At 39.7% G+C, this 22,830-nt stretch overlaps 1 protein-coding gene across 1 annotated transcript in view; it reads left to right on the top strand.

Annotated features, from left to right (window-relative positions):
• The window catches only part of PLCXD3 (phosphatidylinositol specific phospholipase C X domain containing 3), a 91,463-nt gene extending 68,846 nt beyond the window's left edge, over nt 1-22,617 (top strand). Inside the window, exon 3 of the mRNA XM_072359699.1 lies at nt 19,584-22,617. Coding sequence (XP_072215800.1) covers nt 19,584-19,740 — 157 coding nt within the window. The 3' untranslated portion in view covers nt 19,741-22,617. The remainder of the gene's footprint in view (nt 1-19,583) is intronic.
• The last annotated feature ends 213 nt before the right edge of the window (nt 22,618-22,830 follow it).

The raw sequence follows: 22,830 nt of genomic DNA, 5'->3' as shown, positions 1-22,830 counted from the left end.
CTAGAAGGAAAACAAGCATGGCAACCCTTCTGGTTAAGGAGGATGCCTTGAAAAGTGGGTGTCCAAACCAACAGGTGGAGGCAGGATGTGGGCTCCTTAGCTGCAAACCGAAGAAGTGACCCCTGAGTGGATCTGCCTTGAGGGACCTTCTCTCACTGCCTTCACGGGAAACAGGTTGAAAGTGGCCTATTGACATCCACCCCTGCTCAGGACCATCCTTTCTTTGGCCACGTTTCACCATTTTCCTGCTTCCACATGCACAATTTTTGCTTTGTTTAATTTCTTCCTCTTGACAGTTGCAAGCAGTCAGTCCAAGAAGATTCATTTCTGCTTCTGTTGCTTGTATGAAAATGATAAGGATTTGGTCAATTAAGACAAAATAATTAAATCTGAAACCAGAGGGTTAACATCAGCTTTTAAAGGGGGAATACATCACTAGAGATCTTTCAGGCTATTGTCAGAATCCAGGCAGGCAGTTCTGCAGGTAACTGTGGTGAATGCGTGTGGAGACTAATGGTGTTTCTCTGAAGAGCATCACCACATGGCACAGCAAGATTCAATCAGCTGAATTCAGTTCAGTGACCTTCTGCAGTAGTTCAAGGGCAGGACTTATCTGACAGGGATGAGCAAGATCATTGCCAAAGCCTTGCAAATGAAGTGTTCTGTTTCACACTCCCTTGTTCTTGCTTAGTGCCATCCTGCTGCTGATCTCAGATCAGAAAGCATTTGGATGGTAATGATCTCTGTCGCTCATGGCGTTTGCTGCTGGCTCCTTCTTTCCCTCACACAATGTTTTGTGATATTTGTGTCTGGCTGTGCTAAAACAGAAAAGACATAAATGCAGCTGAATGGTCACCTCTTGGTAGAAGACTCCTTTCTTTGTACACTGCAGCCTGAGGAGCATTTGTGGGAGTAGTATCCCCCGTGATGATCATCTGTTGTTTTTTCCTTGTAAGCTGTTTCTCATGAGAGTTATACAGAGGCTGCTTCTTAGAAAAATGTTTTCCAGATCAGGCAGGACTTTTCTTTATTCTATAGTAGCAGGAAATGCACTGTGTGGACCAACCACTGGCCCACTTAATATAATTCCCTCTCAGTAATCTTTTGGGATGCTCTCCTGCCTGCAGCAATAAGCTTTACAGCCAGCACTGACCATACTGTCTGCCTGCTCCTGCGCTTCTCAGAGTATGTCTCTTCTGTGGTGCAGACTCACAGCAGCTGGCGGGGAAATTTCTGCCTATTGATTTAGCTGTTGTTTGTTTATTTGTTGTTCATTTGCATTTTTGTTTCTGCTGTGTGCAGCTGGGTCTGTATGTCGCAAGAGCATGAGCCAATGCAGTAACCCTGCATTTGTGTGGCTGACGTGACAAATCTGCTTGTCATCTGCTGGTGGAGCACGACTAACACTCTGAAGGAGAAGAGGATGACCTCTCTGTTGTGGTGTCTCTCTACCCTGGCTTTACTCCGATTTTAGTTTATTGTTCGTGTGTCCTCTGAAATCCTTTGTTGCAAATTTATAAGCGGTATAATGCTGATTTTGGTCTGCCTTTACTGTGATGGTCTGTGGTGTGGCTTGTTTCATTTCTGTTATAGAAACCCTAGTTCATCAGCGTGGACTTTTCATTAAATAAAATATGAGCTCAGTTCAGAAATTACCAGTATTACTGGGAACTTGAGACTTTTCACAGTGTCGGGTTCTTTTTATTGTGAATCAGAACCAGAGGAGTTCTCCAGATCATCATTTGCACTTGAAAAACCTTGGTCACTTCTGCTTTAAAAGCTAATTTGAGATCACATTCATCCTGCATTAGTAAATATTTTATTTCCTCCTTTTAATATTTTGGTCTACAGTTGTTAGTTTTGTAGAATGTGGCAGTAGGTGCGTGTTTTTGTTGAGTTGTTTCAACCTAGCGATTACAAAACAATTTGTTCGTTTTGCCATTGGTGCAGCTTTGTATTGAAAACTGCAGATATCTTAGCCTACTCTGGACTGCATGTTTCAGTGTTTTTCTTCAGGGAGAAGTCTACTTTTGCAAAACAGTTTATGTCAAAACATTTCAACTTCGCTCTTCTATTATTTCCAGCTTGTCTTCAGATTTATGTTACAGTGTTAATTGTATCAGTTAATGCTGTTGCTATATCCACAGCTTTCATTTTTGTATTCAGGAATAGATTTTGAACTTTATATAATGGGAAAGGCCAACACTATATTTGCTTTCTAATTTGAAATAGAAGCACGTTTTGAAATACTGGAGTTTCTCACAGAACAGAAGTTCTTGATCTCATGCCAGAACTATGTCATATCACAAAGGATGTCTAGCACTGAAATTCCCAGCCTTTGCCTTCCCCTGAATATTATACTTTGTCAAATGACAGTCTACAGACTCTAGCATATTTTTTTCTCATTTCTACTCTTCATTTTCCTTTTGCTCATGACTGTTGTGAATTATAGTCTTACCCATTAGCTACTGGCCAAGCAAAACAGCATTATTGTTAACAATAGTAATTTACCTGGTACACTTGATAATAAATGATGTAGAAGGATAGAGTTCTTCAGGGGGAGTCTACCATGGAAATGAGGCACATTTCCAGGACCTTACTTTCTCACAGGAAAAAAAAATAATCAAAACCTGCTTATAGTTAAAAGTTTAGCCTCATTACTTTGTCTAAGAGTAAAATGGACCAGCTGCCCATTTTAATATTTACGATGACTTGAAACCAAGTCAGACAGCCTAATGGTAGGTGTAATACAGAGTCAGTAATATGAAGTGTGAAAGAGTATAATGAAGATGACTTAGCTTTGTGAGAAAGCTGAATTTTGCTGTTGATCACATTATGTTGCCAATGATTGCATCATCACTAATCCATTTCAAGACTGTTAGCTGCAAGGCCAAATTATAAGAAAAAACGACTGTTAGCATTTTGTTATAAAATCTGTCAGTAACACATATTAGAAAAAATGGCTCAAAGCTCAGCAAAAATACTTACCAGACTGGCATAAATAGATTTAATGCCATCCAGTGGATTCCACAGCCCAGTGCAGTACATAAACTGTACCACCATTACTTCAGCAATAGGCCTTTTTGAGTTGGCTAAAATTAACAGAACTAACCATGGTTATCTTCATGTTAAGATCTGCTTTGTTTATTCACTGTGCAGCTTGGAAGACAGTTTTTTTAATCCAGTAGCTAGTAAAAAACAAAAGTAATGCGAAAATATTTTCTCCTGTTTTTCAGCCTTACATATTTCCACATGTAATATGACGTGTAATACAAAAATAAACTTCAATATCAAAAATAAGACCTGTCAGTATTAACAAGATTTCTGTGCTGAATGATCTGTCTGCATTTGTGCAACTTAGGGGCTGATATACTGGAAAGGGCTCTATAAAGAAGGAGCTGAGTGTCCTTGTGGACAGCAGGTTGACCATGGGCCAGAAGAGTGTGTCCAAGGACAAATGGTGTCCTGGGCTGTATTAGGAACAGTGTGTGGCAGGCAGATTGAGACAGGTGATCCACTCCTGTTTTTTTCTTGGAGGCCACACCTGGAGTAGAATTCAGTTCTTGGCTTCTCAGTTCAAGAAAAATGGGGGTCTTCAAGTCTAGCAGAGATGATTAGGGTCCTGGAACATCTTCCTTAAGATGAGGGGCTGGGGCTGTCTAGCCTGGAGGAGAAAAGTCTGAGGGGGATCGTATCACTGTTTATAAATACTGAAAGCGCAGGAATCAAATGAATGTGACCAGGGTTTTTTCGGTGGCGCCCAGCAAAAGGACACAAACTGAAACATAGGAAGGTCCATCCAAACATGAGGAAAAACGTCTTAACTATGAGGGTAACAGAGCACTAGAACAGCCCAGGGGTTGTGAAGTCTTCATCTCAAGAAGTATTCAAAACTCACCTGGTATTTCTTTTGTAACCTACCCTAAGGAACATTCTTTAGTAGAGCAGTTGGACTAGATGATCCCCAGAGGTCCCTTCCAACCCCCAGGATTCTGTTTCTAGGTTTACACAATCTTTTACAAAAAGGGCTCTGAACAACTAGTTGAATTCCTACTCTGTAAGGCCAAAAGCCTGGGACATGACATGAGCCATACTGCAGCCTGAGTTACCACTGTCTTAACTATCAGGATTCCTCTTGCAGTCTTCTTAGAGTTGGGGTAAACATCTTAGAAAAGCTGAACACAGCTAAAGAGGAGAGTGAACTGTATGGTATAATTGCTAAATGCATAAGCATTGCACGTAGTGAAAGAGATCTATGAAAGTAATGTTTTATAGTGGAGAACAGCAAATGTAGCATACCTATGTAAAATTGGTAGGGAAATGAAGCCTCTGTAAGCCTTTGAGAGAAGGTTAGACTGTGGAGCTTAACTAGAAAGATGTGATAATTAAAGATAGAAAGATTAATGGAAAGTTCGATAAATGTTAATGAGATTTTTGAGGTGGATTGCAGCAAACTTTCTTGATTCATTTTTGTAACTAATTTTGTGAAAATTTTACAGGAAAACTGGATTGCTGCATTTCAGTAATGCAGCTAGTAAAGTATAAAATAGGTTATTATCAAGCAAAATGGAATTTAAAAATCAGAAATGGAATTGCAATTGGTTGGAGATACCAGATGGAAGAGAGGGTAATGGGACTTAAAGAGACTGCTGATCTGTAGTACTTCCAGAACAGACTCTAGATTCAACTATGGGAGAGTGCTAATGGAATTTGCTGTTAACACATTTTGGTTGTCATCGTGGTAGAAGAGTAACATACAGAAAGAATTGCATGACCTTAGAACCTGCAGAATTTAGAAATGATCTGGAATTGGTATGTGCTCTGGTAAGGTGGACTATAACCAGCTGGGGAAGCAGGCAAAGTCTAGTGTCACCTATGGCTGGATAAAACTAAGTCCTCAGTGGAAAGTGTCTGGGAAAATGAGCTGCATCATCTTGATTTGCACTAAGGCATTTCCAGTGCTCATAAAAAGGCTGCAATGATGTTGCCTGAGGTGCTGGTAAGATATCTTTGGATATCCTGTGCAGTTCCCTGTGCTAGGAGTAGATAAAACCTGGAACAGGTGCAAGAGGGACTATTCAGATAGCTGGGAATGAATTGCTGAAGACACGGGAGAGCTTGTCTTGTTTATCCTTGCACAATGAAGCCTGAGAGGCTATGTGATTACTGTCTATAAATATCACAGGAGAATAAATACCAGGGAGGAAAAAGAACAGTTTAGGCTAAAGGCCAGTGTTCTCACAAGAGAAACAGCTATAAAATGACTAAACAAATTTGGGCTGGAAGTAAGAGAAGGGCTTCCTGCCATCAGATCAGTGAAGTTTTACAACAATCTCAGAGAAGCGGGAGTAAGAAAGCTGTCTGCTTATAAGATTAGCTTTATCGGCCTTTGAAAGAGGAACTGGCACATTCCTCCCAGCTTTTTTGTTTACATGAACAGCATGGCTTCTAACCTGAACTTGCAGAGGCAACTGTGCATTTTATTGTGCATGTAAACTTATTCTTCACCAAAGGTGGAAGGGCAAGACAGCATGGTGCATCCTCTTTCTGACTGGAGTGCTTGTGTCTGGTCTCTTGAGACCTGCCAGAAGGAAACAGGCACACTTGCAGTATTAATTCACAGCCCCACTGGTTACTGAGAAGTTGGGGCCAGACCTGCCTGCATCAGGAGGTGAAACTTGACAGCTTGGAAACACGTTGTCAGGAAGCACCTCAAGAGTATGTGTCCCCACCTGGGACCAGAGCAATCACTTCTTGTTGTGGAAGAGCAGTTGCTTTTATGTTTTATCTTCTGGATACTGTCTGGCATTATTGCAGTTGACAGCTGAGATGCAACAGGGAAGGGATGCTATCCAGAGGGACCTGGACAGGAATTAGATGTGGCCCTATGCCAACTTCATGAAGTGCAACAAGGCTAGGTAGTCTAGTGGGAGATGTCCCCACCTCTAGCAGTGGGTTGGAACTAAATGATCTTAATGGTCCCTTCCAGCCTAAACCATTCTATGATACAGCACTTGAGGGTTTATTCTGTGAATGCTTTTAGCTTGTTAGTAACAGATTATAAGGAAAACAAACAAAAGGAATAAGGCTATCCATAACTAGAGATGGGAGTAGAGGGAATGGCCTCAAGTCGCACCTGGGGAGGTTCAGGTTGTATATTAGGAAAGGTTTCTGCTCCAAGAGTAGTCAGGTACTGGAAGGGCTGCCGAGGGAGGTGGTTGAGTCACCATCCCTGGAGGTGTTCCAGAAGCATTAAGATGGTACTAAGGGACATGGTTTAGTGGGGAAATATTGGATTGGAGTTGGACTAGATGAGGCATGTTCAACTTGCATGTTCAACTTTCAGGCCACATGCAGCCCACCACAGCTCTCAATGCAGCCCATCCTTTCTCTGCGATTTAAGGGCACTTTCTTTTCTCTGCTGAGCAGCTCCAGGCATGCATCCATTGCTCAGCAACAGCCAGTTAGTGCATTTTTAACTCTGTGTTAGTGCAGAGCAAGCCACAGGGAGGACAGTGATGTGCAGTCCTGACTCAAGTGATGGCAAATAACTGTATGCATGTTGATATATTGACTAAACACAAGACTCTGAACATCAAAGAATATGTATATGAGTTTTCTATTTTGATAAAGGAATCTGAAAACAGAATCACAGAATCATAGAATCCTTAGAGTTAGAAGGAATCTTTAAAGGTCATTAAATTGAACTCCCACGCAATGAACAGGGACATCCATAGCTCATTAAGGTGCTGAGAGCCTGATCCAGCTTGGCTTTGAAAATTTCCAGGCTTCCACCACGTGTCTGAGCAACCAATTCCAGTGCCTCACCACCTTCACTATGAAAGACTTTTTCTTTGTACAGATGAACACCTTTAAACCTTACTAAGAATTGTAGCTACTGCCATCAAACCAGACTGGTGTGTTAATTTCACAGAAACAAGGTGAAATATCCTATTTGTTTTATGTTTTTTTTGTTCTACTTTCTTACAGTTCAAATTAAAATGTTTCATTACTTACATTAACAATATTGTACATTTTGCAAGGGTTGCTCTGGAAGTCATGCCTCCTGTTTCTCTATGTTGGCCCTGATGACAGAGGTAGAAATTGGTGGAGCAGCAGTAGAGGCTGATCCTTCCCACCAATATCACTTTCTGTGTTGTTGCTATGTGACAGATGGAGGCAGAGGGGCAGCCTGATGTAATGGTGTCTGATATGGAAGCACGTATGAAGCAAAGGTGTGTCACTGAATTCCTCCATGCAGAAAAATTGTACCCATTGACATTCACTGACACTTACTTAATTGGTATTGAGACCAAACTGTGAATGTGAGCACAGTGAAGCTGCTGTGTTTCAGCAGTGATGACAGTGGGTCAGACTGTTATGAGCAAAGTGTGCATGCTCTTATTCCTTGCTAGAGAAAATGTTTAACTTGTGGTGGCTGTGTTGAAAAACAGCTGAGAATTTGCTCTATTGAATAGTGTTACTGTGCTCCTTGTATCAATTGTTGTTGCCATGGAAATAATTGAGAGGCATTACTTTTGGAGCGACCTAAGTATATGCAGTGCAAAACAATTTCTACTTGCTAAATGCAGTCCAGGCAAGACAGCAGGTTGGACACCCACGGGTTAGATGATCTTGGAGTCTTTTCCACCTTCCGTGAGTTTCTATGAAAGCTGCTGCTGCTAAATGCTTAACAGCTATGTTAAGGATACTGTTTAGTGGATATTGCCCCTGGGAACTAGTTGATTAATAAAGCTGATTTTGCTATGTGAAGCCAGAGGTAGAAGCCAGCAAAATGTATAATGGATAATAAGTTTCCTCCTGTGAGATTAAGCAGTTGTTGCAGCAGAGAGAATCGGTGTTTGAAGGTCCTGGACTTGCACAGCCTGGTCTGGCCGCTGGCCTGGCCTTTGCTATGACTTTTTTCTGTTCTAACTATTTAGCGGCCACTCTGCACTCACTCTGCACTTAAAGCTGCTGTATACTATTCACCAGTCTCACAGAAAGACTAGTTATAATTGCTAACTCAGATCAGATGCTTTCTAGACATCAGTGGAACAGCATCAACCAGAGTGAACATGGAAGCTAAAGTCCAAAGCAAAGACAGCGGTGTAATAGGAGTTTAGTGCTGTGTGTCTGTTTGATACAAAATAATAAAACTAGTTTTGGACATAAAGATTGGTGGAGAAGAAAATGGAGGACTTTCAGTGCATGTGAGAGGTCAATTGTTCATATAAAGAAAAAGCAGTGGGAAGCAGACAAGGCGGTATCTCTGATGAAGAGACGTACAACATTGATGCTAAATAGAAATTTGCTGGAAAAAAGCAGTTTTGGATGCTTTTTTTTGAACTTAGGTCCTGAGTGATAAGTAACTGAAATTGAAGAAAATAAGTAGGAAAACATTTTTTTTTCTCAATATTTTCTAATTTAATATTTTAGAAATATTGAAATGTTTTGACAAACTCAAAATAGCTCTTTTAAAATGTCTCATTAAAGATGATATGAATTTAAAAAGCGCAAAAAGTTAGAGAACACTGTTTAAGTGGCTGTGCTGAACATTAGATGCTTGATTTTTTTCAGTTAACTGAAGAACTGTGTATGTTCCTACATGATTTTGTCCCCTACTATGGTAATTCCTGTTTGTTTTTTATTCGTTCAAATCAGAGCTGTAGTTATTCCCAATTTCTGTTATTTGGATGTGCTTCTTCTGGAAAAATGGCTATTTCCCCATGCTTTTTTTCAAAGGTAGTAATTTTTGTAACAATCTTCCATTTCATCTTTTTTGGGTGGATTGCTTCATTGTGATTGGTATGTCTGTCTGTGGGTTATGCATTGTGTGAAATACCGGGCAAGGTGCTGTGGCAAACAGCTGAGTGCAGTTTTGTATACTTTGCTTGTCTGTTCTTTGCCCCTGCAGACTCCTTATAATATCGCTTGATAGAACAAAAAAATTAGAACCACTTAGAGCAGCTTGATTTGAAAGGAAATGGAAATTGCTTTGTTCTGTATTCAGCAGCAAAAAATTCAAACAGAGGTGAGATTTAATTTAATTTTGAAGCACCTGCAGGTAGAGGGGAAAAAAAGGCATTAATTTTTCAGGCTACATAAATTTAAAAAAAATCTACATTTTATCTTTTTCATTACATAATTTGGATTTATTGTAGTATCTGTTTCAGTGGAAACAGTAATGTTATGCAGATTTCTGTTACAGGTCATGCAGTAAAGTGATGTTGCTGGCAGCTAGGAGTGCCTTAATTATTGTGCCTTCCTACTAGCTGCTCTGCTTTCTCTGGGAGTGATGTGTACCTTTTTGCTCATTTTTTTTCTAGTTACTCAAAAAGAGTTTTTGTTCAGAACTGCTTTGTTATTTCACTCATGTTGCAGGGTTGTGAACAGGGTTAAATATTAGTGAAAATCTCCCTGAGCAGACTCAGTTTTGTTGTTCTCTATGTCTGATTTCAGGACATTTCTTCCACGCACAGCTGGGTTTTTTTTGGTTGTTTTTTTTTTTTGTGTGTGTGTGTGTGTTTGCTCTTTTATTTATTGGTGTTCATTGCCATTTAGTCTCATCTTTCTTGCATCGTTCAAATATTACATGCTCTAGAACTTGAGTTTTGTAGCATGGGGCTGAGCCATCAGTAGCAAGCAAAAACATCAACTGGAGAGTAACCGCCAACTCTGAACCTGGAGGGGAGCTCTTTGGAAGGTCCCAGGTATCGCATGATGGCAAATCTTGGCTGAGTCTGGTTGGGGAAATGTTGACTGTGAAGAGTCTAACACTGAAAACAACTTATTTTCAGGTGAATCTCAGCAATTGCTTCCTATCCTAGGTGTACATCACTGATCAGAAAGTCTCTTTTTCCTGTGTGCTTTCTGCTCTTGCATGTGTCAGTAGAACTTCTGAAAGCAGATTCTGTGTGCCCTTGGAGGAAGTCAGTCTCTTAATTTATCTTCCTGGGCTTTTGGTGGGAACTGAGAGCCTCATGGAGCCATGAGGTATATTAGTTATTCCATGTTTATCCATACTGTGTGTGATAGGTATTAGTAGTTGAATTCCAGCTAAGAGCATTATCCAAGACTGTCAAAATTTGGTATTGGATTGGGATGAGTATGTGTGCAAGGTGTGGGAGAGATAAGCTAACATGAATGAAATGAAAACAGTCTGATGGTGACTGGTTTCAGGTTGAGGGGCAGAAATCAAAGAGATGAGATACAGATGACAAAAGTTCTTGGGGTCCTTTCCCCAACACAGTGCAGGACCCAAGGTTGTGGAGCCCTGCTGAGGTGCCTTCATTTGGTTCCTTGGCGTCAAAGTGATAGAAGTTTCAGCTCAGCTGGCTTGGCAGATGGCCAAAGTTAGAAAAAGTTGTCCTTTTATCTTATGGTGAAGCCAGTGCATTTTATATTTTCGTGCTTGCATGTACACATGCTTTCTTCCTTCATTTCAAGAATTAAACCATTTGCATCTGTAATTGCTTGTTTCTTTGAATGTGAATATTGAGTACAGCTGCGCTAACTATAACATGCTTTTATACTGTTCTGTGGGGTTGTTCATTATATTAAAGTTTTAAAAAACTCACTGAAACCATAATGGCATCCAATTTTTTCTTCTATTTTGAATATTTTTTTTCTATTTTTATTATAGTATTTAGGATATCAAATGATTAATAAAGATAGCCAAATTAAATAAATTGGAATTCTGAATGGAAATGAACACGATAGTAAAAATTAATCGTTGAAGTTTTTTCAGTTATCTTATTATTTGTTTTCTTTTATTATTCCTTTTCCCTGGATTGTTTCCATAACTTCAGAGCAAAAAGGATTCTCACATGCTGTGATTCCAGGCAGTGGGGTTGTAAGACAAATGCCATCTGTCATAAGACCTGTAAGAAAATATGGTAGTTAGCCACTGATGGCAGGCTGGAAAATCATTGCAAAACTTTTAGAGCTTAGTACAAGATGCTGCAGTTCCTTCCTGTTTCCCTTGTTAGCAAGGGGAGGAGGTCAGAGTATTTCTACTCTGTTGGAGTATTTCTACTCTGTTGGAGTAGTTCAAGACAGCAGTTTTAAAACATGCACTGTCTTTTAGTGAGATATTTTTTAATTTGTCCTCTTGAGGTCTGCATTGGCCATGACCATGAGGTAGGATCCATTCTCACATTGTTCTGCTCTACTCATCTGTCTGACTTCCAGTTTCTTATGTGGTTGCTGTGTTAGAGACTGCTACTGGATGTCCAAGGATTGTATGATTCTTCACAGGCATGTATGGATTCAGATTCCAGAGTCCAATAGCTCTCATGTCACCTGTTTGATTCACTATGGTTGTTTTGATCTTGTTCTCAACTTTCTGCTGAATGTTCTGACATAGAACATTCAGAGCATCTTGATGCTTTGCTGCCTGCTGGCAAAAGGCTGAACACATACGCACTATGCTTTGGAGAGGAAGAAAAGGATGTGCAGTGCACAAAGCTCCTTACATGCAGGGAGATGATAGCTGCCTGCAGCTGTGCCCCCTCAGGCACTTGTCAGATCAGCTCAGCAAGTCTGGTCCACACTATACCTGTAAGTTGCTGCAGATGCCTGGGAGCAGAGCTCTGCTGTGGGCAGCACAGGTAACATGTTCAGGGCACACGCACAGGAGGCTGTGAGTAACTGGAGTTGCCAGACGGCAGGAACGGAGAGCCCCAAGCTTACTGTCTGCCGGAGGCTTTCTCCTTGGTGGTGTTCAGAACATGACATCAGTGTAGCATAAAAAAGCTTAGGCAATCTGTCTTCAGGAGATAGGAGTGTAACTGTAAAGTATGATAATGACAAGTAAGTTGTAGCCTTTGTAAGTGACAGAATTTTTAATGAAATAGTCATGTATTAATAGTACAGGTAGCTTTATCTTAATTTGTGTGATTACCCACAGGCCACAGGTAGTAAGAAATTACATCCCAGCTACCACCACTGATGAAGATGTATGTTACTTATGAGGGATTTTTTTTGGAAGATGCCTCAAAGCTTCCTGGCCCAAATCATTTGCCTTTACATCACACAGCATGACTCCTGCCAGTACAGATAGCTCACTGAGCTATAGGTTTGGGCAAGAGAACCAGACTGAAAAAATGTGTCAAACAAAAGCAGATTAATGATGAGTGAAGATCTGATGAATGGTGATTTGCCACTGATGGCAATGCTGGTTTATTTTGCTGTATGATATTTATACATGTAAGGTTCTGTAATGGTGTGGTTACTTGTTTACATTTGTACAAATGAGGTCTGTCAGAGCCATATTTCTTGCAACTTGGAAAGTGTGAGAGAGGTATTCATGATGCAGTGTTTGTAGGGATCAGAATCAGCTGACAGTTTCTGTTTGGTTCCATCAGTTCCGTAGGTGGGTGCTGCAGAACAGTAAAATAGAAATGTTTGCTGAATTTAAAACAGATAATTCTGTATGACAATAGAAAAATGTGTAACTCCATGCAGTGGGAATTATGTGACTTGTAAGGAGAAAAAAAAAAAATCCCACAATACTAGCTTCACTCAGGAAATGCTTGACAACACAGATCATGACATGATAGAGAGCACAGGGAGTGTCAAATGTCAAGAAAAATTTTGGGGATACAAAGCAGAAAAAGTCTTTGATGGATTATTGCATGACTTGAGTAGCTTTAATACAATGAATCAAACATAAGGAGTAAATAACCTACAACTTTTTTTTTTTCCCCCTTTTTTCTTTTTTTCTTTTAAGTAACTTTTAAGATGAGAAGGGGAAAAAAAAAAAAAAAGTTTTAGCTTTTTCTTTCATTGGTGACAGACATTTTCGTACAAAAAGTAGAGGCTTTGTGTTTAGCAGGCAATGGAATAAGGTCCAGTTCTTATTTCTGTAGTCCATTCCCACTATCATTGCTTTGGATTTCTCAGTTTGTTGCACAGCCAGATTTCTGGTTGGAAAGGGCTCCAAAACCAACTGCCACAAGCAGTTAGACTCTAGCAACCTGCCTGTGTTTGAGTAAATGAGGATTCAGCCTCATCTCTCTTTGGCCCACAAAAGGTTGAACTGAATGATGCCTATGCAGCACTTGGACTGATTAGGAAGCAGTGGCAGTTTTATTCCCCTCTATTTTCCCCTCTATTACATCTGTTACAAGACCTTCTCTAGTCATGACATGGTCCTGCCCCTCTACTCTGCACTACTGAGACCTCACCTGGAGTACAGAGTCCAGACGCACAGTCCTCAGTACAAGAGATGTGGACTTCCTGAAGTGTATCCAGAGGAGGGCCACAGAAATGATCCAAGGGATGAAACGGCTTTTCTACAAGGACAGGCTGAGAGATCTGGGGCTGTTTAGACTGGAGTAAGCTCTGGGAGACCTGATAGAGGCCTTTCAGTATCTAAAGAGAAGCTATAAGAAGGAAGACAGACTCTTTCACCATGTCTGTTGTGATAGGACAAGAGGGTAGGGTTTCAGTCTAAAAGAAGGGAGATTTAGATTTGATGTAAGGAAGAAGGTTTTAATAACAAAGGTGGTGAGGAAGTGGAACTGAAAGCCCTGTCCTTGGAGCCATTCAGTGTCAGGCTGGATCAGGCTCTGAGCAACCATGTCTGGGTGCAAATGTCCCTGTTCATTGTAGGGGAGTTAGACTAGATGACCTTAAAGGGTCCATTCTGACACAAAAAATTCTATGATCTGTGACATGACAACTTTGGATTATAGCGGTTCAGATTCTCTGTTCTGTTCTTCTCCCACTTCCATTCCCCACCACACTGACCAAGACAATAGCCAAAATCCTAGTGTTGCTTTGTTAGTGAGACCTTTGATAATACCGGAGCCACTGAAGCTTTTACCAGCTGATGTCTTCCCTGTACTATGTTAATGTTCTGAGGGCAATGGCTAAAAACATAACAAGGATAAAAATAGGATGTTGAATATTAATCACCTTCTGAACCGTTGCACTTGCTGCTATTAAATATCCCATTAATTTTTTGTATGAGCATAGAAGTGTAGATTCAATAAATACAGATAAAATGTCCTTTAAATGGAGGTTAGGAAAGGTCTCTTTTGAGCTTGTTTCTGCTTCCTCTTTAAAATGAAACTCAGAAGCCCAGCAACAGCTCAATAGAGGAGTGAAGACATCTGGTCCCGTATGATTCTGCGGAGTACTTGTGCTATGATCAGTAACTAAAATATTCATCAGGCCATGATGTCATCTGATTAGATGCATTTCCAAACTGTATAAAGCAATTGGAGATGACTGAGTAATAGAAAAGCATTTCAGAAGAACAAATATAGAACTGTTGGGTGTTAACATACGTTGTACCTGCAACATGACAGCTCGTGGGCTGTGTAATATGTCCATTCAGGATCCTGGCAAATGAATTCCCACCTGTGTTCTTTTGAGTCTATGAATAGTAAAATTCGTTTTTTTTCACCCAACACTGCCCAGATTTTCTGATTGTAATCAGTAATGCCAGTGTTAAGAGCACATGACTGCTGGCTTGAGAGCATCTGAGAACTGAGAATCAAATTGAAGGAGTGATCAAGTTGAAGGAGTTCTTCCCCAGCCAGTCCATGCTTGTGCTTCAGTTCATTTGTTCCTTTGTTGTTCTAATTCAAAAGTTTGTAAGGTCCTGTTATAAATCAACTCTCCTCAGTCTTTCAGGGCCATCTGGGACAAGGCAAGACTAAAAATGTTTGATTTATTTATTTCAGTCCAGAATGCTTCCACTTGCTGCTTTTCATTTTGTCACAACAGATACATTAGCACCGAGAGAATGGTAAATTGTAATCTGGAGGCAGAAACAAATGGCTGGTATGGAATAGAAAAATAAACCTTTTAAAATTGTTTTGTCACAAAAGAAAATCACAGTAGAGTGAAGTACTGTGGAATGTTTCATGTTTTGCATGGAAGCATTTTTGCTGATAAACAGTTGATCTTAATTAGACATGACAAACACTTGAATAATATACCTTAATATCAGTGCTTTTGGTGGCATCTACTTTTGACTGCTCCCTCTGGCATTAACAAGAATGTGTAAGGATATCTGTGTAGGAATACTATCAATATAGAGAAAGGTTTTGCAGTCTTCATCACTAGAGGACTGTAAGAACAGAATAAGCTTAATGTTTGCCAGGATTGGTTTGTGCATTTGATCATAGGGTAACTGATCCTGCCTCAGACTGGGCTGGATGTACTTGAGCAACTTTCCAAGGTTTTTGTAGTCATGATTTTTATGATTCAGTGACACATGAGACACCAACAGCTCACACTGGAGCGATGAATTCTCAGCATCCTTGAAAAGCCAAAGTCAGCATGTGCTGACTTACGGCTCCAGAATCAATCAGCGTTCTTCCAAATATGATTAAAAGTGAATGGAGGAGGAGGGAAAGAGTGTAAGGATTCAATTCTGGCTCATATATGTACATCCTCCTGCAGAGGAGTGTTGGTTTTTTTTTTTTGTTTTGTTGTTTGTTTTTTGTTTGTTTTGTTTTTTTGTTTTGTTTTGTTTTTTTAACAGTAACACCTATTTGCAAATGTCTGTATAATTTGCTGGAGAGGGAAGAAATGCTAAATGGTACTTTTGTCTTGAGCAAGCAGTACCACTTCAGTTCTCTCTGGTGTTGCCAGTAATAGCCATTTAATGCTAGAATTTGCAGTATGGAAATGAGACCAGTATACCTGCATGGGTTACCAGTTTCTTAAATTCCAAGAGCAAATCTGTTATCTGCTGTTTAGCGCTCAGTCTCTGACTAAACAGTGAAGAGCCCTTTTGCTTTGTACTCACAGACTTCCTTCTCCTCCTCCTCTCTTGAAAGCTCTGTGCAGAGGAACGGCTTTTTCACCACATGAGGTCCTGTCGTGGAGTGCTGCTGCCATTAATGTTCTGTCACGTTGTCAGACTGTGATGACTCAGACATGTAAAAAAAAAATCCAAACTTCTTGCTCAACTAAAATAGCCTAGGAACAAATTTCTTTTTAAGCAAATTCTAATGCAATTAGTTACATCATGTTTTCTTTTTGAAAGCTATAATGAATCTCTCACTTTTGAACTGAAGCTTCTTGAATGTGTTGCAGTTCTTTAAATAAAGTTTAGTTCTGTTGGAGTCCACCTGAGATCTTTCACAGATGGGGAAAAACAGAAAAGTCATCAGTAGCTTTGATAGGGCTATGCATGTCTTTAAGCAGGCTGCCCCGAAGTTGTAGAGGCGGAGGCAGTGGGCTGGGGTGCTCATGGGATCAGAGGTCAAGGCTCCTCACTTTTTTCTTGCTTAGATTTGCTGACTGGCTGGCCTCTCTCCTGCACAGTTCTGAGCTAAGGCAAGCGGCACTCTTCTGTGTCCTAGGTTAAGAGTCTTGCAATGTATTGCACAGCTCTGGGGGTTATAAACCTTTCCTGCTGAAAGATTTCATTCTGGCTTTGAGGGCTTGGTTTCATAGCTGTGGGATACGAGTTTACATCTGTTCTGAAGGGCCAACTGCCTTCTGCATGCTCAGGTTTTCTGGCTGCCTGGCTCATAGTTTGTAGCATGTTGATATGAGACTTTTCATCTCAGTTTATTCATAGCGTAGAAGTCTCAAAACACTCTTTGCAGACCAGCTAGACTTTTGATTCACTCCCTAAGCTCTCACTGCATCCTTTGCAGCAAAAGCAGTTGGGATGCGGGAAGGTGAGGAGACTGAAGGTTGCATGGTGCTGCAAGGAGAGATGGAGAGTGAACTGCTGAAGTGTCAACATTGGCATCAATGGCACTGCCTCCATTGTGATTCTGTTAGATTATTGAGACCGTGTTGCACTAATACGGAGTGGAAGTGGGTGTGGTTACAGCATGACTGCATGGCTTCAATTAGTAGAACTGTTTTTGCTTAGCAGCAGAGATGGCTAACCATTAGTATCTACAGGTGTGGCACATGCTTATGTTCCTGGGCTGCTGCCAGTGCTTGCAAGGCTGGGATCAGAACCATTGGCACCAGATACCCAGAAAGACCATTAAACATGGATAACAGCAGCGTCCATGAGAGAGCCATGCCCTAGTCACCAGAGTGGTGCTGCCAGGATTGAGTTGCAAGCTGAGAAGCTGGCACATCCTCACGCTCTGTCATTTTTGTCAAAACTGCAACAAAATCCACTAAGACTGGTATGCACTGGGTTTCTGTGAGCACAGTCATGTAGGTGGTTGCCACGCAGCATGGTTTGTGTTCCTCTTAGTAAAACCCTTAATGAGAATAATTATTAGTTTGAGGCATGCAGAGACTGGAAATTACAAGGGAGGGTGAACAAGGTTTGTGCTGCTATCACAAAGACACCCTGAGGAATGTAAAAGCGGGCTTATTCTAGTAATTACTGTGTGCATGTGAGATATTTGTGTACAGCTGAGCAACGTGTGGTTTCATGCAGTCATTGATGTAGATCCTCTTTAAAGATGGCACTGTGGGAGGAACAGGAGAAAAGGTATGGGATTTTCTGTGAATTTCTATCACAATCAGAGCTACATGTGATAAGGTCAGTGAAATCTTTTTTTCAGGTATGTATTTTCACAGAGATGTGTTCTTTGTTTTTTCTAAGAAAGCAAGCCTTTTGTTGGATAATCTGATTCAGTTTTGACGTACGCTTAAATGCTTGTTAGTTTCTTAAACAAAAGATATCTGTGACTTTATCTGCAAATTTGCGTACAGACAAGGGTCGTGCAACTGAGCTCTGTTTGAAATATCAGTGAAGTGTAAACAACTCATTTCTACTACTAAGCCTACTTGGAAATGAAGTGGCAGGAAAAAAATTAAAGTAGAGCCCTTATCAAAGGGAATGTGACTACCCGCAAAGGACTGGAATAATAACAAAACAGTAGGAAAAATTAAGAGGTATTTTAGGGTATACAGCTGAGTGTGTAGGCAGGAGGCTCTATGGTCAAAAGATAAATTACGTCAGATCAGATTCAGAACAAATAAAGGACGCTTGAAGAGGTAATTATGTGTCATAGGGGAGTAAAATAACAAGGGTATCAATTTATGCAGAAAGGAAAAATCTGTGCCTGCCAACAATCAATCAGTTCATCTCTAAACCTAGAATTCATGGAGCCTCAACAGGGTGTTGAAGACAAAGGCATCTGCCATCTTATTAATGGTTCCACATGTCTTCCTCCAGTGTTCAGCAATTCCAGCTTTCCATGGCAGCATCAATCTAAATATACTGGTTAGTTTTTTTCACAGCATAGTGCTTAAGCTCAGCTTTACAAGCTGGTACATATGCATGCCTGTGCTTCAGTCCTGGTGAATCAGTGTGTGACATAAAACCCTCTTCTGGTCCTAAATGTGTTACCTTAAAATGCATTTAAGCACACAGACAAATGTGCTTTGCTGAAGCAAAATGTTTGTTTTCTGTGTTCTCCTGTAAAATCATGGAGGGGTCTAACTTTAACCTTGTGTGTGTGTGTTTTATTAATTTTGTCTTCTTTTGTTTTGTTTTAAACACTGATTCCAGCCCCAACACTACATTCTGTGCCCACTAATAGTTCTAATGGTTCTATTTTCTGCAGCTCTGTTTTCCTAAAGCTTTTGAGATTTAAACTGCTGTCAGACCAGTGTTTTATATGTACCTTTCCTGTGCAGCATGTTGGCTGAGGGGAAAGTATCGATCTCTAGATTTTGGAGCAAAGGGAGATGACTGCACCCTTATCCAGGCCACAGATTCTGACGTTTAACTCCATAGCTGGAGCTTGACAAGGAGTGTATTTTTAGGATAGCACCCAGGCTTGACTTGAAGACTCCAAATGCTGCAGAACTTATCACAATGTTTGGGAATTATCAATTACCTTTTCTTTCAGAAATCTGTTATTTCCTTTGTTTGAACTTACCAACTTCTGAACACTGGATATTTTTTCTTGACTACAGCTGTAGAACCATGGAGCCCTTTCATTTCCCCTAGTATTTCCAATGATCATTAGTTTATATTTTTGTGGAATCAGAAGAATTATTTGTACTTCAGTTAGGCAGATACCTTTTACACATATCTCAGCACTAGGGGTCTGACTTAATAAAAATATGCTGTTTAAGAAAAGGGACTGTGGTGCTTTTTAGTTCAGTTACTAAACATTTGTTTATGATGAAATACAGTTCATGGTAGGGATATTAATACTAGACAAGAAAGGGTATTAAGTATAGTTTGTATTTATGCTGTATTTATAGTGTAGAAATCATGGTGGTATTTCATTGGTATTTCCTTGAACACATCAAACGCGCATTGCAAATGGTGTTGAGTTCTCTCTTACTCTACTTTCATAAGCAGTTCTCTTGTAGTCATAGATTCAGATGATATCAAAAAGTGTCTGGTTGATTCCCATGACCCTATGCAAGGTAAGTAATCGGTATAAGTCTGTATGACCCTCCTTTTATTCTTTTCTTCTGAGAAGCTGAATACAATCAAACATACTATATCCAGAGAATAAAAATTATAAAGAGTAGAATTTTCTGAAAGCCTGAGCAGTAACCCGTGTGTATCCCTTAGAAACCAATTGAGATCAATGGGAGTCGCTACTAGAAAATCCTGCCTCAATGCATGTTTTTCACTGCTTAATGAGTAATTATTGTTCCTGTTTTCTCTTTAGGGCTCTTCCTGCAATGATGCAGTGGGTTCGAACTCAGAAACCAGGAGAAAGTGGTGTGAATATTATCACTGCAGATTTTGTAGAACTCGGTGACTTTATCAGCACTGTTATAAAGCTCAACTATGCCCTGGATGAAGGTGAAGATGACACTACTTGATAGTACTGCAATATGTTTGTTGTTGCGCTATTTAGAATTTAAAAAAAAAAAAAAGAAAAGAAAAAAAGAAAAAAAAGTTTAAAAAAAAAAAAAAAAAAAAAAAAAAAGAGAAGATTGCATTTTAAAAAAGAATTATTGTGTAAAACACTGATCTTCCTAAAACACATTGAAGTGTTTAGGGCTTTAGTGGCTGAGCTTAGGGGAAATATTTTAATCAGTTATGATCATTTTTTACATTTGTGTTTTGTGTGAAGAGCAAAACTAACCATGTTTATAGTGTTTGATATAGGAAGACCATTTACATGTTTTCCATGAGATACCAAATGCAATTCTTGTGTTCTGTGGTTATGAGCAGTGCCAAGAAATTTGCTGCTTTCAGCACAGTGGGATATGTGTTACCCTTTGACTGCCCACAGCAGGATTCCCAAAGGTGTGAACATTACACCAGGTGTCTAAGGACAGTATATATGGCCCTAAAATTTTAAGCCACTACACTTCATCTGTTAGGTGATTTAATGGATTGTATTTATTGATAGCTACAGGTTTAAAAGCCTTTGTGAAGTAAATACAAAGTCATGGCTCCAACTCATGTATATTCCCTGGACAGTAAACACAATGCATTACTCAGCTTGCACAGAGCATTGACTAAATCCTGCTTGCTTTTCAAATCCTGCTTGCTTTTCATTCTCAAAACGGAGTTTTTTCAGTGTCTCTGCCCCAAGTTAAGTAAGTCAGCAGTTACGTAGTGATGGGCTAAGTCTGTACAAGGTGCTGCCAATGTGTATTTTCCATGGCTTTAGCAGGTATAGCCATTTTCTATGGCTCTATTTAGGACAGCTTGGAGCACCACTCCTCCCCAGGACCAGTCTCATGTAAGAGTCTGATCCAACATCCATTGAATTTAATAGAGAAGTTTACTGTGTTTAGCATAGACTGGGCATGGAATCAATGAGCAGGATTTTGTCCTATAGTAGAAATATGCTTTCTGCAGGACTAAAAATGTAGTTTAGAAAAAAATAGGTGCAGTCTGAGCGTCTTTTTGGAGTACCTGTAAATATCACACCTCTCCTGATTAAAAAATAAATAAAAAAATCAGTGCCAATTTCACAGTGAAAAACTGCTGTACTAAAGAGTGTAGTAGTTCAATATCTAGCAAAAAACCAATATGCTATAGTCCTTACATTGTATGTGGGAAATAATGCAGCATAACACAGGTTTAGAAGTCTGTTGAATGGCACTGTTCTAGCAGTGGAATCTGATCACTGTGCTTTTAACAAAGCATTTACAATTCAAATATATTGAAAAGTTAGGAAGTTATAAAATAAGAGCATTGACACTATGTAACACCTAACTGGATGTAGTGCCATCAGTCAGATGTCCTGATTACATCAAGGCATATACACTCAGCTTTGGAAAGCAAAACATTTCATTTGTGTAAACCAGTAGATGCTACATTGTCATAAAAGGAAAATGCTCTTTGAAATGTTGCAGTGCTTTATAGGGTAAGAGTAGGGTCAAGTTTCCATTGGAACTGCTGGAACTTTCCACTGAGTGATAAGGGAGAAAACGTCATACAGTACTAAGCTATTTTCTGTCAGATAGTAATGACTACCATCTATCATCAGATTCTGTCAAAACAAAAATGGTCTCATTGAACAGGTGAGTTATGGGGGATTTGTTGGTTGGTTTTGTTGTGGTTTTTTGTTGTTGTTGTTGTAGTTTTGTGGGGTTTTTTTGTTGGTTTTTTTTTTTGTTTGTTTGTTTGTTTGCTTGTTTTTAATCATTTTATGAAGAAGTGGGTAAAAAATGAACACTTGCTGCTATTTTGTATTGAGAGAGGGTGCCTTGGAAAATGTGTGTGTGTGTGTGTGTGTGTGTATGTGTACAGCAGAGAAACATTTAAGTGTATCTGTGCTTTGTAGATAAATTATAAACATACGTATACAATACAGAGGCATCCATGCACACTTCCATAGTGCTATTCTGGAGGAATCATATAAATTTGCTTGAAGAAAACTGCAAGTGTTAGGAAGTTATGATGCCTCCTGGACTAGCAGTTTTGTCTGTGTTAAGAGTGTAAAAATCATCCTTAGTGAAATGTGTGATCTAAGCCAGTTAGGATTTGTACAGCATTAACATTTGACTCAAATTGATCTAAAATATTTACCAAGAGCCACAGCCCATCTTTCCATTGAATGAGGGGTAGAGCTTGGTGCTTTCATCCAGGACTACACAAGATATCAGGTGGGTTGGTACACATTGTCAGTCTCCACAGCTTCGTCAAGTAAAATTAATGTAATGGACACATACAGTAAAACCTGAGCATGTGTGTTCAGGAAGCCTGTGCAAACTGAAAACTTGTTTGTTTTACTTAGTTCGTAATGCGTTTCCTTTTCTTCCATGTGGAGTGTGTCATAGAGAAACATGAAAATGTTTGCTGATTTATTCAACACGTGGTGTGAAGTGCTCCTTTTATCCTTTTGTGTAGCTGGATTTACTTGCTTCCAGATTCTTCCTGTCATTCTTTATCTACTTAGTACATCCTAAACTATCCTTCTAACGCTGTAAAACAGTCAGGATCTTTGGATGGAGCAAAAACTGGGTTTGTTCTTTTGGATTCTGGCTGACAGTCTGTTGGATCTAAGAGCACCAACACCGAGTTCCTCCTGGGACCCCCGGCTCAGATACACACCAGGCGTCTCGCTTACACAAGGGTGTACTCAAAGCAAAATTTCTGCTTGTTGAAGAAAATGTGTGTGTGTGTGTGTGCCTATATATATGAATAAATATAAATCTATATCATATCTTCTGCTTATTGATGTTGTTATGAAATGTTTGCTTAGCATCATTGTATTTGAATTGTCATTTGGGTGCTGGAAAATAAAAGCAAAAGCAAAAAATAAAAAGAAAAAAGAAAAAAAGAAAAATAAGACCAATCCTCTGACAAGAAGGATAATAGACAAATCACATAGTTTCTCCATTAATTGGGGAAAATGTTAAATTTTGGTCAGAAAATTTGTTTTCATTTTGCTGTCGATCTCCTTTCTGTTGGAGAAGCACAGTACCTTATGATGGGGACAGGTAAACAAA

Source organism: Excalfactoria chinensis, chromosome Z, assembly GCF_039878825.1.
Source record: "Excalfactoria chinensis isolate bCotChi1 chromosome Z, bCotChi1.hap2, whole genome shotgun sequence".
Taxonomy (NCBI): Eukaryota; Metazoa; Chordata; class Aves; order Galliformes; family Phasianidae; genus Excalfactoria; species Excalfactoria chinensis.
Note: the sequence above shows the minus strand (reverse complement) of the source record. Positions and strands in the feature narration are given on the sequence as shown.